At 49.8% G+C, this 13638-nt stretch overlaps 1 protein-coding gene across 1 annotated transcript; it reads left to right on the top strand.

Moving 5' to 3' along the window:
• Nucleotides 1-10160: 10160 nt before the first annotated feature.
• S1PR4 (sphingosine-1-phosphate receptor 4) lies at nucleotides 10161-12784 on the top strand. The gene has a single exon (XM_021084143.2). It carries the CDS (start codon nucleotides 10192-10194, stop codon nucleotides 11347-11349), a length of 1158 nt encoding a protein of 385 aa, XP_020939802.1. The 5' UTR covers nucleotides 10161-10191; the 3' UTR covers nucleotides 11350-12784.
• The last annotated feature ends 854 nt before the right edge of the window (nucleotides 12785-13638 follow it).

The raw sequence follows: 13638 nt of genomic DNA, 5'->3' as shown, positions 1-13638 counted from the left end.
AGGGTCATCAGAGCTGCACTCCTCTAAGTCCTAAGTCCTTCCTGCCTCCTCTAGCTTCTGGTGACTCCCCATGTCCTGTGCCTTGTTGCCACGTCACTCTGGTCCCTGCCTCTATGTTCACATTGCCGTCTCCTCTTGTGTGTGTCTGTGTCCAAAATTCCCTCTTCTTATAGAAACACCAATTATACTGAATTAGCCCTCCTTGAATGATTTCATCTTAACTTGACTGTACCTGCAATGAACTGATTTCCAAATAAGATCACATTCCCAGATACCAGGAGTTAGGACTCCTAACAGGTATTTTGTCCAATGTCTCATGGTTGAGTTTTGTCTGATGTTTTCTTGTGGTTAGACCGAAGTTTGGGCTTTAAGGAGGAAGAGCACAGGGGAGAAGAGGTTTCGTCCCATCGTATCAAGAGTACATGCCATCGGAGTTCCCATCGTGGCTCAGTGGTTAACGAATCCGACTGGGAGCCATGAGGTTGTGGGTTCAATCCCTGGCCTCGCTCAGTGGGTTAAGTCTCCAGCATTGCCATGAGCTGTGGTGTAGGTCGCAGACGCAGCTCGGATCCCACAGCTCCGATTAAACCCCTAGCAGGGGAAGCTCCATATGCCGAAGAAGCAGCCCTAGAAATGGCAAAAAGACAGAAAAAAAAAAAAAAAAAAAAAGTACATGCCATCAACATGACTTAACCACTCTTGGTGTTGACTTGGTCCCCTGTCTGAGTTAGGCACCTTTTTTTTTTTTTTTTGTCTTTTTTCCTTTTCTAGGGCTGCTCCCTCGGCATATGGAGGGTACAGGCTAGGGGTCTAATCAGAGGTGTAGCCACCGGCCTACGCCAGAGCCACAGTGACGCGGGATCCGAGCTGCGTCTGCGACCTACACCACAGCTCACGGCAACTGAGCAAGGCCAGGGATCAAACCCGCAACCTCATGGTTCCTAGTCAGGTTCATTAACCACTGTGCCATGACAGGAACTCCTTCTTCAGATCTTAAAAGGAAATGAAAACTGAAACATTTCATGAGCCCCTAAATGTGGTGTGGGCCCAGGGCCTGAATGTTAATTTGACCCTGAACCTGTATGTAAATCCCATCATCCCTCAAACATTAACCACTCAAGCCTGTTCCATTCATACCCCTCCATCCTACCTTCCCGCCCGTTCTGCCTCTTGGTTATTTTCATTATCCCTGATATCATAACACTTCATCTGCATCCTTCTAAAATATAAAGACTCCCTTCTAAAAAGGATAACCATATGCAACATTATCACATCTAAAAAGGTTAGCAGTGGGAGTCCCCTGGTGGCTCAGCAGGTTAAGGATCCAGTGTTGTCACTGCTGTGGCTCCAGTTGCTACTGTGGCATGGGTTTTATCCCTGGCCCAGGAACTTCTGCATGCCACAGGCATTGCCAAAAAACAAAAAGTTAGCAATGATCTTTTAATATTAAATACCCCGTCAGTGTTTAGATTTTCCTATGTGTCTTGTAAATGTCTTCCAAAATTTTCATTTTGTAGTAATCTTAGATTGACAGCACAGTTGCAGCAATAGTGCAGAGTTTCTGAACACCCTTCACCAGCTTCCTCTGATGTGAAGCTCTTAGGTAACAAGCCAGGTTATTGAAGCTGGGGAATCAACATCAACCATCATCCTATTAGCTAACCTCTAGACTTATGAGAATCTGGCCAGTTTTCCCTCTCCTGCCCTTTTCCTGGGCCAGAATTACACATTGCGCCTCCTCATCTTTGTCTCCCTACTCAGGGTTGGTTCCTCAGCCTTTCCCCGTCGTGACCCATTTAGAGGTTTCGACCCAGTTATTTTGCAGAACATCCACAATTTGGGCTTTGGTGGATGTGTGCTCGTGATTTGATTAATGTCATACATTTGGGACAAGAATCCCACAGGGTCCTCAGTGCATCAGACAGGGTGGGTCAATAATGAAAAAATCTCGGAGTTCCCGTGGTGGCGCAGTGGTTAACGAATCCGACTAGGAACCATGAGGTTTCGGGTTTCGGGTTCGATCCCTGCCCTTGCTCAGTGGGTTAACGATCCGGCGTCGCCGTGAGCTGTGGTGTAGGTTGCAGACGCAGCTCGGATCCCATGTTGCTGTGGCTCTGGCGTAGGCTGGCAGCTACATCTCCGATTGGACCCCTAGCCTGGGAACCTCCATATGCTGTGGGAGCGGCCCAAGAAATAGCAAAAAGACAAAAAACAAAAAATAAAACAAAACAAAAAATCTCATCACTGGTAATGAAATGTCAGATGTTTTTGTTTCACAGTTGGTTCATCTGAGTCAGGACCCCAACAAAGTCCACACTTGGCATTTGGTTGCTGTATCTCTTATGACTCTTTTCATCTAAAGCCATCAATCACCCAGCCTTTTTTTTTTTTCTTTGCTGCTTATGTGATGAAGAAACCAGGTCATTTGTCTGGTAGGGTTTCTCAGCCTCCTAACCGGGCAGGTTGCTTCCCAGGTGTGGATGAGTGAGCTCCCCTCTCCCCTGTCATTGATCTACCCAGAAACATGGCATCCTAGGTGGTGTGAGCCCCACTGGATGACACATAGCATCCAGTTGGTTTTCTCTCTGTGTATGTCTGTAAGACACATAACAACATAACATCTGATTGGTTCCGTCTCTCTCTCTCATTAAGATTGACCAGTGAGTTCAGGGGGCATCCGTCTATTTCATCCATTGTGAATTTCCCCCATGAACCTCTCTCCTCATGGTCTTAGTGGCCATTGATATCATTGTTTACATACATCATTAGGAGTTGCAAAAATAGTGACTTATAATACTTTCATTTCCTCTTGAATTTATTGTCTGGAATGGCTCTATTAAAAAACAAAAAACGAACAGGAGTTCCCATCATGGCTCAGTGGTTAACGAATCTGACTAGCATCCATGAGGATGCAGGTTCAATCCCTGGCCTTGCTCAGTGGGTTAAGGATCTGGCGTGGCCACGAGTTGTGGCGTAGGTCACAGACACTGCTCAGATCTGTTGTTGCTGTGGCTGTGGTGACGGCCGTTGGCTACAGCTCCCATTCGACCTCTAGCCTGGGAACCTCCATGTGCCATGGGTGCAGCCCTAAAAAAGCAAAAAATAAAAATAAAAAAATTTAAAAATAAAAAAACCCCACCTCACCCAAAAGAATTGAAAGCAGAGTCTTAAAGAGCTATTTGTACCCCTATGTTCACAGCAGTATTATTTGCAGTAGCCAAAAGTTGGGAGCAACCGAAGTGTCCACTGATGGATAAGGGATAAACAAATATGGTCCATCCATACAGTGGAATATGATTCAGCCTTAATGAGAAAGGAGATTGTGACACTCACTACAACATGCACATACCTGGAGATCCTTGTGCTCAGTGACAGAAGCCAGACACAGGAGGACAAAGATGGTCTGATTCCACCCCCAGGAGGTCCTTAGAGGAGTCAAATCCACAGAGACAGGCAGGAGATGGTGGGGCAGGGGCTGCAGGAGGGGGAGGGGAGTCAGTGTTTCATGGGGACAGAGTTTCAGTTTGGGAAGATTAGAAAATTCTGGGGATTGGAGTTCCTGTCGTGGCTCAGTGGTTAACGAATCCGACTAGGAACCATGAGGTTTCGGGTTCGATCCCTGGCCTTGCTCAGTGGGTTAAGGATCTGGCATTGCCATGACCTGTGGTGTAGGTCGCAGACGAAGCTCGGATCCCGCATTGCTGTGGCTCTGGTGTAGGCTGGCCGATTCGGACCCTAGCGTGGGAACCTCCATATGCCGCAGAAGCGGCCCAAGAAATGTCAAAAAGACAAAAAAAAAAAAAAAAAGTTCTGAGGGATGGATGGTGGAGATGGTCGCACAACAATGTGAATGTACTTAATGCCACTGATCTGAGTACTTAAAAATGGTTAAAATGCTAATTTTATGCCATATATATTTTACCCATTAAGAACAATTTTTGAAATGGAGTATTATTTAAGAACTCCTTCCCCTATCAAGTAAGTGGTTACCCAGAAATAAAGGCTGTGCAGAAAAGACAGGGTAGATGTCTGATTCTTGACTTTTAATTAGCAATTTTCTCAGTAATGAGTTAGTTCCTCACTATACACAAAAGATCACCCAAGACGTTCTTTTCTCTTTTGTGTCACTATGAACTCATGGATGCAACGTTTGATTGTTTCCATCCACTGGGCATCTTTTTCTTCCCTTCAGCCCACAGTAGTCCATCTTTGGCCAGTGGAGACCTCTTCGAGTTGGTGCCTAAGTCCTTTGGATGTAACCCAGTGGCCTCATGATTCAGAGTCCTGCACAACGAGATGCTTTCCCTTCATCCCATACTTTCCAGCCCCAACCCCAGACCTGGCCATTTCTCTAAGGAGCCCTGCCTCCTTTTATCAGCAATGATCTTTAGAGACCACAAAGTTAGGAAAGCCGTATTTTCTTCTTTCTTCCTCCCTCCCACTCTCCCTCTCTTTCTCTCTTTCTTTCTTTCTCCTCCACTCTCTTTATTTCTTTGCCATGCTGAGGGAAGTTCCCAGGCCAGGGATCAAACTCGCTCTGCAGCAATGACCCAAGCCACTGCAGTGACCATGACGGATCTTTAACCCAATGTACCACCAGGGAACTCCCACTCTTTTTTTTTTTGCTTTTTTTAGGGCTGCACCCACAGCATATGGAGGTTCCCAGGCTAGGGGTCAAATTGGAGCTACAGCTGTTGGCCTACTCCACAGCCACAGCAACATGGGATCCAAGCCATATCTGCGACCTACACCACAGCTCACGGCAATGCCAGGTCCTTAACGCACTGAGCGAGGCCAGGGATCAAACCTGCAACTTCATGGATTGGATTCATTTCCACTGTGCCACAATGGGAACTTCCCACTCATGTTTTTTTTTAATCTATCTTTCTAGGGCCACCCCGCAGCATGTGGAAGTTCCCAGACTAGGAGTCCAATTGGAGTTGTAGTTGCTGACCTACAGCACAACCACAGCACCTTGGGATCTGAGCTGCATCTGCAACCTATGCCACAGCTCATGGCAATACTGGATCCTTAATCCACTGAGTGAGGCCTGGGATCAAACATGCATCCTCATGGATAGTAGTCAGGTTTGTTACTGCTGAGCCACAATGGGAACTCCCCCACATCTTTTTTACTTTGAAAATATTTCAGACCTACATAAGTTGCACGAAGGTGACAATGAACTCCCATATACCGTTTCTCTAGGTCAGGGGTCACTACCTGCTCTAAGCCTGTTTTTGTAAATAAAGTTTTATTGGCACACGGCCATGCCCATTCATTTACACCTGTCTGGAGCAGCTTTCCCCACAACAGCAGAGTTCAATCGTTGTCAAGAACTGCCTTCAACACCAAAAAAATTTACCACTTGCTTTTTTTTTTTTTTTTTTTTTTTTTGGCCACACCTGAGGCATACGGAAGTTCCTGGGCCAGGGATTGAACCATCACCACAGCAGTGACATCAGATATTTAACCCACTGAGCCACTAGTAGACTCCACTATTTGGCTCTTTGCAAAAGAAGTCTGCAGACCCTTGAACTGGGTCCTCCCACAGTTAACCTTTTCCTTTCTATTTCTCTATAAACATAATCTAAAAGCACACAATATATTCTATAAAGAATATTCACATTTGTATTCTTTTTCTTCATTTTTATAAATGATTCCAAAGTTGCTCCATCATGTACATTTACTCCAAAACAAAACAAAACAAAACATGTATTTCCTGCAAATACCTTCTGTTATATAACCAGAAGGTGATAGTCAATTTCAGGAAAACTAGTACTGATTAAATAATAGCATCTACTACTATTAGCAATACTGGCCTAATATTAGCCCATAGGAAAATGTCACCAGTTGTCCCATATTGTTTTTTATTGCAACTCCTTCCCATCCCCCAGTGTTGTATTCATATTCAGTCAGGGATCACTCATTGTATATAGTTTCATAAATCTCCAATCTCCTTGTTTCTGAGGCTTCTGAGGCAGCTTTGGCCTTTTTTTGTTTTTGTTTTTGTTTTTTGTTTTTTTTTTTGGTCTCTTATGACCTTGACTCTAGGAGACCAGGTCACTTATTCTGTAGGATGTCCTTCCATGTGGGTTTGTCTGATGGTTCCCACAATCAGATACAGGTTGTCTGTGTTTGGCAGGTGTATCCTAGTAGTGATGTGTCCTCAGCACATTATATCAGGAGGCCCATTTTTTCTCCCATTCCCAGTGTGTTTACGTGGGTGGCTTGGCTAAGATGCTATTTACCAGGTTTCTAAGTAAGGTGTTTTTCCCTTTAGAATTGATAAGTCATGCATAGAAAGAAAATTTGAGATGATGTAAATATCCTGCTCCCTAATAAACTTCCACCCAATCATTTTAGCATCCACTGATGAATCTTGCTTGGATCAATCATTTGCTGGGATGGTTATCATAGAGTGATTATTGTAGCCCTGTGATCGAATCAATGCCTGGAATTGGAATTGCTGCGTCCTACAGAAAGGTCATTCTTTCCTCCCCCCAACCCCTTTTATTTATTTATTTATTTATTTATTTTGCTTTCTAGGGCCGCACTGGCGGCATATGGAGGTTCCCAGGCTAGGGTCTAATTGGTGCTGCAGCTGCTGGCCTACACCACGACCACAGCAACGCCAGATCTGAGCTGTGTCTGCAACCTACACCACAGCTCATGGCAACACCAGATCCTTTACCCACTAAGCAAGGCCAGGGATCAAACCCGCAACCTCGTGGTTCCTGGTTGGATTCATTTCTGCTGCACCACAACTCCACCAGTTGTTTTCTCCACAACTCCACCAGTTGTTTTCTATTGTGATAAAATATACATAACACGAGTTCCCGTTGTGGCGCAGTGCTTAATGGGAACTCCACCAGTTGTTTTCTATTGTGATAAAATCTACATAACACGAGTTCCCGTTGTGGCGCAGTGCTTAATGAATCCGACAAGGAACCATGAGGTTTCGGGTTCGGTCCCTGCCCTTGCTCAGTGGGTTAACGATCCGGCATTGCCATGAGTTGTGGTGTAGGTTGCAGATGTGGCTCAGATCCCACGTTGCTATGGCTGCGGTGTAGGCCGGCGGCTACAGCTCCGATTAGACCGCTGGCCTGGGAACCTCGATATGCCGCGGGAGCGGTCCTAGAAAAGGCAAAAAGACAAAAAGGCTAAAAGGCAAAAAAAAACAACATATATATATATATACATACACATAACATAAAATGAATCATGGGGAGTGGACATTTCAGAGGTAGGGCTGAATATATTCACCATGTTTGCCAATGTCACTGCTGTCCATGTGCAGAATTCTTTTCCTCTTGTAAAATTGGAATTCTGTCCTCAGTAAACACTAACTCTGAATCCCCTCCCCTACCCCCAAACCCACCATCCCTCTTTCTGTTTGATTTTAAGATCATTCTTTTTTTCCCACTTTTTCTTTTTTCTCCCCCACCCCCATTTTTTCTTCTTTTTAGGGCCACACTTGGAAGTTCCCAGGCTAGGGGTTGAATCAGAGCTGCAGCTGCTGGTCTATGCCACAGCCACAGTGACACTGGATCCAAGCCACATCTTCGACCAACATGGCAGTTTGTGGCCAGATCCTTAACCCACTGAGCGAGGCCAGGGATTGAACCCGTATCTTCATGAATATCAGTCAGGTTCATTTCTGCTGAGCCACAGTGGAAACTCCCACACTGATACTTTTAATCCTAGTCCCTCCCTATGCATTTCTTTTCTGAATTTTTCCATTTAATCTTTGCAACTTCTTTCTCCCCCAGTGAAGACCCGATTCCTAATAATATCAACACAGTTGCTACTTCACTCAGTCCCACAATACACATGATAGTTTCAGAATCACTACACCCATACCCCTCGTGAAAACAAATGTACTGAACCAAGTTAAAAAAAATTTTTTTGTAGTTCCCTTTGTCTCTAGAGTGAGTACCATGTCCAAAAGTTGCATAAGCTGGTTCTTTTCTATTTTTGTGTAGTTATGATTTTCATTTGAAATACAGTTCAACTCATTTGTTTTCTATTTATATTCCATCTTAAAGCTTTTTTGCTCCATTAGTGTGGATTTAATTTTTTGTTGAATACAGAAAGCTTTAACTGTTTAAAAACTATATGAAGAGGAATACAAAACGCTATCATCTCCTCCTCTCTTCAACTTCAGTTCCATCCACCTCCACAGATAACCAATTTGATGATTCCTGGTTTTTCTTTCCTTTTGCAAAATGGAGGCAGATATGTGGACATTTTATCCCCACTTCTTTATTATACACAAAGTAACATACTGCATGCATTGTTTTGAATTTCCCCCTCAGCTTAACAGCATGTCTTGGAAATCACCCCACTCCACTCACAGGGATCACTCCATTCTTTTTCATAGATGTGTAGTACTCCACCATGGGGTGCAATGTAATGCACCAGCTTCTCTCCTGCGTACAGACATCTGGGTTGCTTCCAATGTTTTGCATTGACAATGAATAGCCTTCTGCATACTTACTTGTGTATGGTTAGAGCTATGTCTTCAGGACAAATTTCTAGAGAGGGGACTGCTTTTCTATAGCTTGGGGATAATCATAAGCTTATGTAAGGTTTAATGCACATATGGCCTTTCACCCAGGCAGCAGGTTATTCATAGCAGAAGGTCACTGTTGGACAGCTTGGTCTCAAATTAGTCAAACTGTGCTCTCTCATAGCATTTTAGTCTAGTTCTGAATTTGCTCTCCCAGCCTGGAATCAGGGCTCTGTTTGGGGTCAGGTCTCAGCCAGGGTCAGGTGTCAGCAGTCATGGTTGGAGTCAGCCCATGGTCAAGGGCTCAGCCAAGGTCAAGGTTCAGCCTGGGATCAGGGCTCAGTTCAGGGTCCAGGCTCAGAAGATGCAGTGTTTGCTGTGGATGTGCCTGGATCCGTGGCCTCTTGTGAGCCCAAGACTGGGGCTCCCTAGGCCTACTGCACACTCACCCTACCCCCTCGCCACACACTCCAGCCACTTTTACTTCCCCTCCCCCCACACCCTCCCCCCTTCTGATCTGTTTATGCTTGGTTACCTCCAGTGATGGGACATTGCTGCCTCCCAGGACAGCCCCTCCCTCTAAGCCTCCCTGTAACTGTCCTGCTCCTAGAGCTGAACAGTGAACTCAGGGAGGGATTGCTGGGCTGTTCTGAGCCCCTGGCCCCCTGCCCACTCAACACACATGGAAGATACCTGAGCCCCTCAGATACCTATGCCTCCCCCTTCAGACACTGGTCAGGGCTAAGCCTCCTCCCTCAGGCTCCCCAAGCATCGCTCTACACATCAACCCCCACTTCCTCTCCTCCACCTGGTGCCCCCACCACTGTCCTCAACCATCTCAGGTTGAGTCAGCCTGAGCCTGGGTCAGATGGCTGAGCAGTGGGGGCAGGAGGAGCTCCCCACTTCTCCAGTGACCCCTCCCCCTCCAGAGGTGAGCTGCTGCCCTGGGTGGAGGTCCTGTGCAGCTCTGCTCCTAGGAAGGCCAGCTCAGGGGCAGGAGAGGCAACAGAAAACCCCAGTAAGGAGAGTAGCCCCCTCCCCCTGTGTGAGCGTGTGGGTATGTGGGGGCTCACTTCTGGCTGCAAGTTCTTCTGCGGGACTCCGGTTGGACCATAGAGCTTCTCCAGGCCTCAGTTTTCCCTTCTGTAGACGAGTCGGTCCTGGGCCTGCCGTGAGGATCAAATGAAGTGCATCTGCGCCATCGATGAGGGAGCTGCCACTGCTCCCATAGCCTGTGTGTCACTTGGTGCACAATAATTAGGCACCTACTGTGTGCCAGGTGGGCTTGGAGCAGTTGGGGAGCTGGTGAGGAACCGTGGGCCCTGCAGGGCGTAGCTCATGGGAGCGAGGAAGTCCTTCAGCCCAGGGGCCACAAGGGAGCTAGCTGGTTTTCCCTCCTGGGGTGGGGTGGGGGGTGGAACCGCACTGGGCTTTCAAGGACCGGAAGGGGGCAGGGCTGGGGTCTCGCAGCAGGGGGCGGCCGCAGGTCCTTCCCTGGGGCCCTGGTGGGAGCTGAGACCGTTGGGATGCCCCTCCCTGTCCTGGCCTCACCCCCACCCTGGGGGTACCTTGAACATAACAGGAAATTTCAAATAACAGGAAACCAAGACCGGGCAAGGCAGGCGGCTCCACCCTGCCTGGGGCGAGCCACCCCGGGCCTCAGTCTGCCCCGCGGGACCGTGATGAACACCACGGAGGCCCCGGCTGAGGCCCCCGAATCCTGCCAACAGCTGGCGGCTGGCGGGCACAGCCGGCTCATCATCCTGCACTACAACCACTCGGGCCGGCTGGCAGGGCGGGGCGGGCCGGAGGAGGGCGGCCTGGGGCTGCTGCGCGGGCTCTTCGTGGCGGTCAGCTGCCTGGTGGTGCTGGAGAACCTGCTGGTGCTGGTGGCCATCGCCAGCCGCATGAGGTCACGGCGCTGGGTCTACTACTGCTTGGTGAACATCACGCTCAGTGACCTGCTCACCGGCGCTGCATACCTGGCCAATGTCCTGCTGTCGGGGGCCCATACCTTCCGCCTGGCGCCGGCCCAGTGGTTCCTGCGCGAGGGCCTGCTCTTCATGGCGCTGGCCGCCTCCACCTTCAGCCTGCTCTTCACAGCCGGCGAGCGCTTTGCCACCATGGTGCGGCCGGTGGCCGAGAGCGGGGCCACCAAGAGGGGCCGCGTGTGCAGCTTCATCGGGCTGTGCTGGCTGCTGGCCACCCTGCTGGGCCTGCTGCCCCTACTGGGCTGGAACTGCGTGTGCGCCTTCCAGCGCTGCTCCAGCCTGCTCCCGCTCTACTCCAAGGACTACATTCTCTTCTGCGTGGTGGTCTTCGCCTGCATCCTGGCCACCATCACGGTGCTCTACGGAGCCATCTTCCGGGTGGTGCGGGCCAACGGGCAGAAGGCCATGCGCGCCCCCGCCCGCCGCAAGGCCCGCTCGCTGCTCAACACGGTGCTCATGATCCTGGTGGCCTTCGTGGTGTGCTGGGGCCCGCTCTTCGGCCTGCTGCTGGCCGACATCTTCGGCTCCAACGTCTGGGCCCAGGAGTACCTGCGGGGCATGGAGTGGATTCTGACGCTGGCTGTGCTCAACTCAGGCATCAACCCGCTCATCTACTCTTTCCGCAGCCGGGACGTGCGCCGGGCTGTGCTGAGCTTCCTCTGTTGCCCGTGTCTACGGCTCGGCCTGCGAGGACCTGGGGACTGCCTGGCGCAGGCGGCGGAGGCTCAATCTGGAGCCTCCAACACCGACAGCTCGCTGAGGCCAAGGGACAGCTTTCGCGGCTCACGCTCGCTCAGCTTCCGGATGCGGGAGCCTCTGTCCAGCATCTCCAGCGTGCGGAGCGTCTGAGCCCATGGCTGGGGCGGTGGTCCATCCACGCGGTGCGCGCTGGCGCGCGGGGGAGCTGCAGGCGGCCCGCCTGCCGCGTGGAGATGAAGGAATTGGGCAACTGGGAACGTGCATTCCAGGGCCCCGTGGTCTTCCCCGAAGCCTCCTGCAGCTGCTGATGCAGAGCTCGTTTCCCACAGTTTGCTGGGAGCGAGAGGCAACTGCTCTTTGGAACCAAGAGCTTCCTGGAATGGGGTTGAATGAGGTTGTTGTGTATGGCGCCCCTCCCCCCGCGTTCCTGCCCCCGTGTGATTCTGAGGCAGTTCCAACCCCTCTCTGGGCCTTAGTGGGGCTCCCAGGCTGCAAGGACTGGGCCATGGGGTCCATGCCCAGACAAAACAGAAGGTCAATGAGAGGATGAGATGTTGAAGCTTCTCCTTAATCACAGGTGGCACCCAGGTGACGGGATGAGGGCTGTGGTTCTGCTTGAGCTGTGTCGGGGGCCCAGGAGGGCCATGAGTCCGTGTGCTTGGGAAGTGTGGTTGTGACAGAAAGTGGTGGACTATGGGGGGGGGGGGATGTATGTGTGTGTGTGAGAGAGGCTGAGGGCGGAACAAGCTGTGCCTATGGGTATGTGCTCATGTGCCCGTGTGTGCACAGACATAGCTTGCCATACACATGTGTGTGACCAATCCACTCTGTTGGTGTGTGGTGAGTGTTTCTGGAGGCTGCCAGGCAGTGGGGAGGAGGGGGCTGTGACATTGACACCCGCCCCTTCTCGCTCACTTCCCCTTTCCCTGCCTTATGTCTCATCTTAGGTTCCAGGCAGCCTCCTTCCCCCACCTCTGGCCTCTGCATCTTTTGGGCCTCAGCCTGGGGGCCAGCAGAGGGGGAGCTGCCTGGCCCTCCTGGCCTCATTCAGGGAATCTCACCCACACCTGTAGAGTTCCCTTTAGCACTAACTGCCTCACCCTTCCCCATCTGTAAAATGGGCTGATAGGGGACAGACCCCCCCCACCACAGGAGGCTGTCAGTTACTCGTTCAGGGCTCTTGCGGCAGCACATGGCATCAGGGTGTGCAACCAAATGTCCATCGATGGAGGGAATGTTTACATCTGTGCCATCCAGCATGGGACCCCCACATGGCTACTGAGCCCTTGATAAATGTCCAGTGCTACTGAAGAACTGAACTTGGACTCCATTTGCATTTGAATGGCCCGTGAGACTCCAGGCAGCAGTACAGGACAGTGTAGGGGTTCACCCTCCATATGTAGCCACCTTTGGCTGGTAGGAAGTTCTCTGTCTTCATCCTCCCAGCCAAGACAGTAGCCTCCGATTCTCCTCTGCAGGATGGAGGATGCGGCGATGGGAAAGCATTTTCCTGTGCTGTCCAGGAAAGCAGGCATTAGCCACATGTGGCTACTTAAAATGAATTAAAATGTATTTTAAAAGTTCAGTTTCTTGGTGCATTTCTCGGGGCTGCCATACCAAATACCACAGACCGGGGTGTGTGTGGGGGGGGCTTCAACAACACATTGATTCTCTCTTGGTTCTGGAGGCTGGGAGTCTGAGATAAAGGTGCTGGCAAGGTTGGTTCCTTCTGGGACCATGAGGAGGGACTGTGCCAGGCCTCTCTCCTAGATCCTGGTGCTTTGCCGGCAATCTTTGACGTCCTTTGGCTTGGAGACACATCATCCCATCTCTGCCTCCATCTTCACGTGGACTCTTCCTATATGCGCATCTGAGTCTAAATTTCCCCTTTTTATTTTTTTAATTTTTCGTTTCATTTATTTTTTTTTTTAGGGCTGCACCTGTGGCATATGGAAGTTTCCAGCCTAGAGCTACAGCTGCTAGCCTAAGCCACAACCACAGCAACACCAGATCTGAGCTGCATCTGTGACCTACACCACAGCTTGCAGCAACGCCAGATCCTTAACCACTGATGGAGGCCAGGGATCGAACCCGAATCCTTGTAGACACTATGTCCAGTTCTTAACCTGCTGAGCCACAATGGGAACTCCAAATTTCCCCTTTGGTCACCCTATTCCATTGTGAGTCATCTTAACTAATTATACCTGTAACAATCCTAGTTCCCAAATAAGGTCTTAGGAGGTTAGGATTTCAAGACATGAATTTTTTGGGGGAAACGCAATTCAGCCTGTAACCCTCGGTCACACTAGCTACATTTCAAGTGCTCAATGGGACTAGTGGCTTGTGGCTATTGTTTTGGACAGTGTAGACACAGGACATTTCCACCATCAGAACAGAAAGTTCTGTTGGCCAGGCTGGAAAAAGTTCCAAGCATATATC

Source organism: Sus scrofa, chromosome 2 (assembly GCF_054392235.1).
Source record: "Sus scrofa isolate SSC_HxYL_T2T_F1_AM1 chromosome 2, Sscrofa_HxYL_maternal_Yorkshire_Landrace_v2.0, whole genome shotgun sequence".
Taxonomy (NCBI): domain Eukaryota; kingdom Metazoa; phylum Chordata; class Mammalia; order Artiodactyla; family Suidae; genus Sus; species Sus scrofa.
The sequence above is the reverse complement of the archived record's forward strand: the minus strand, read 5'-3'. Positions and strand labels throughout refer to the sequence as shown.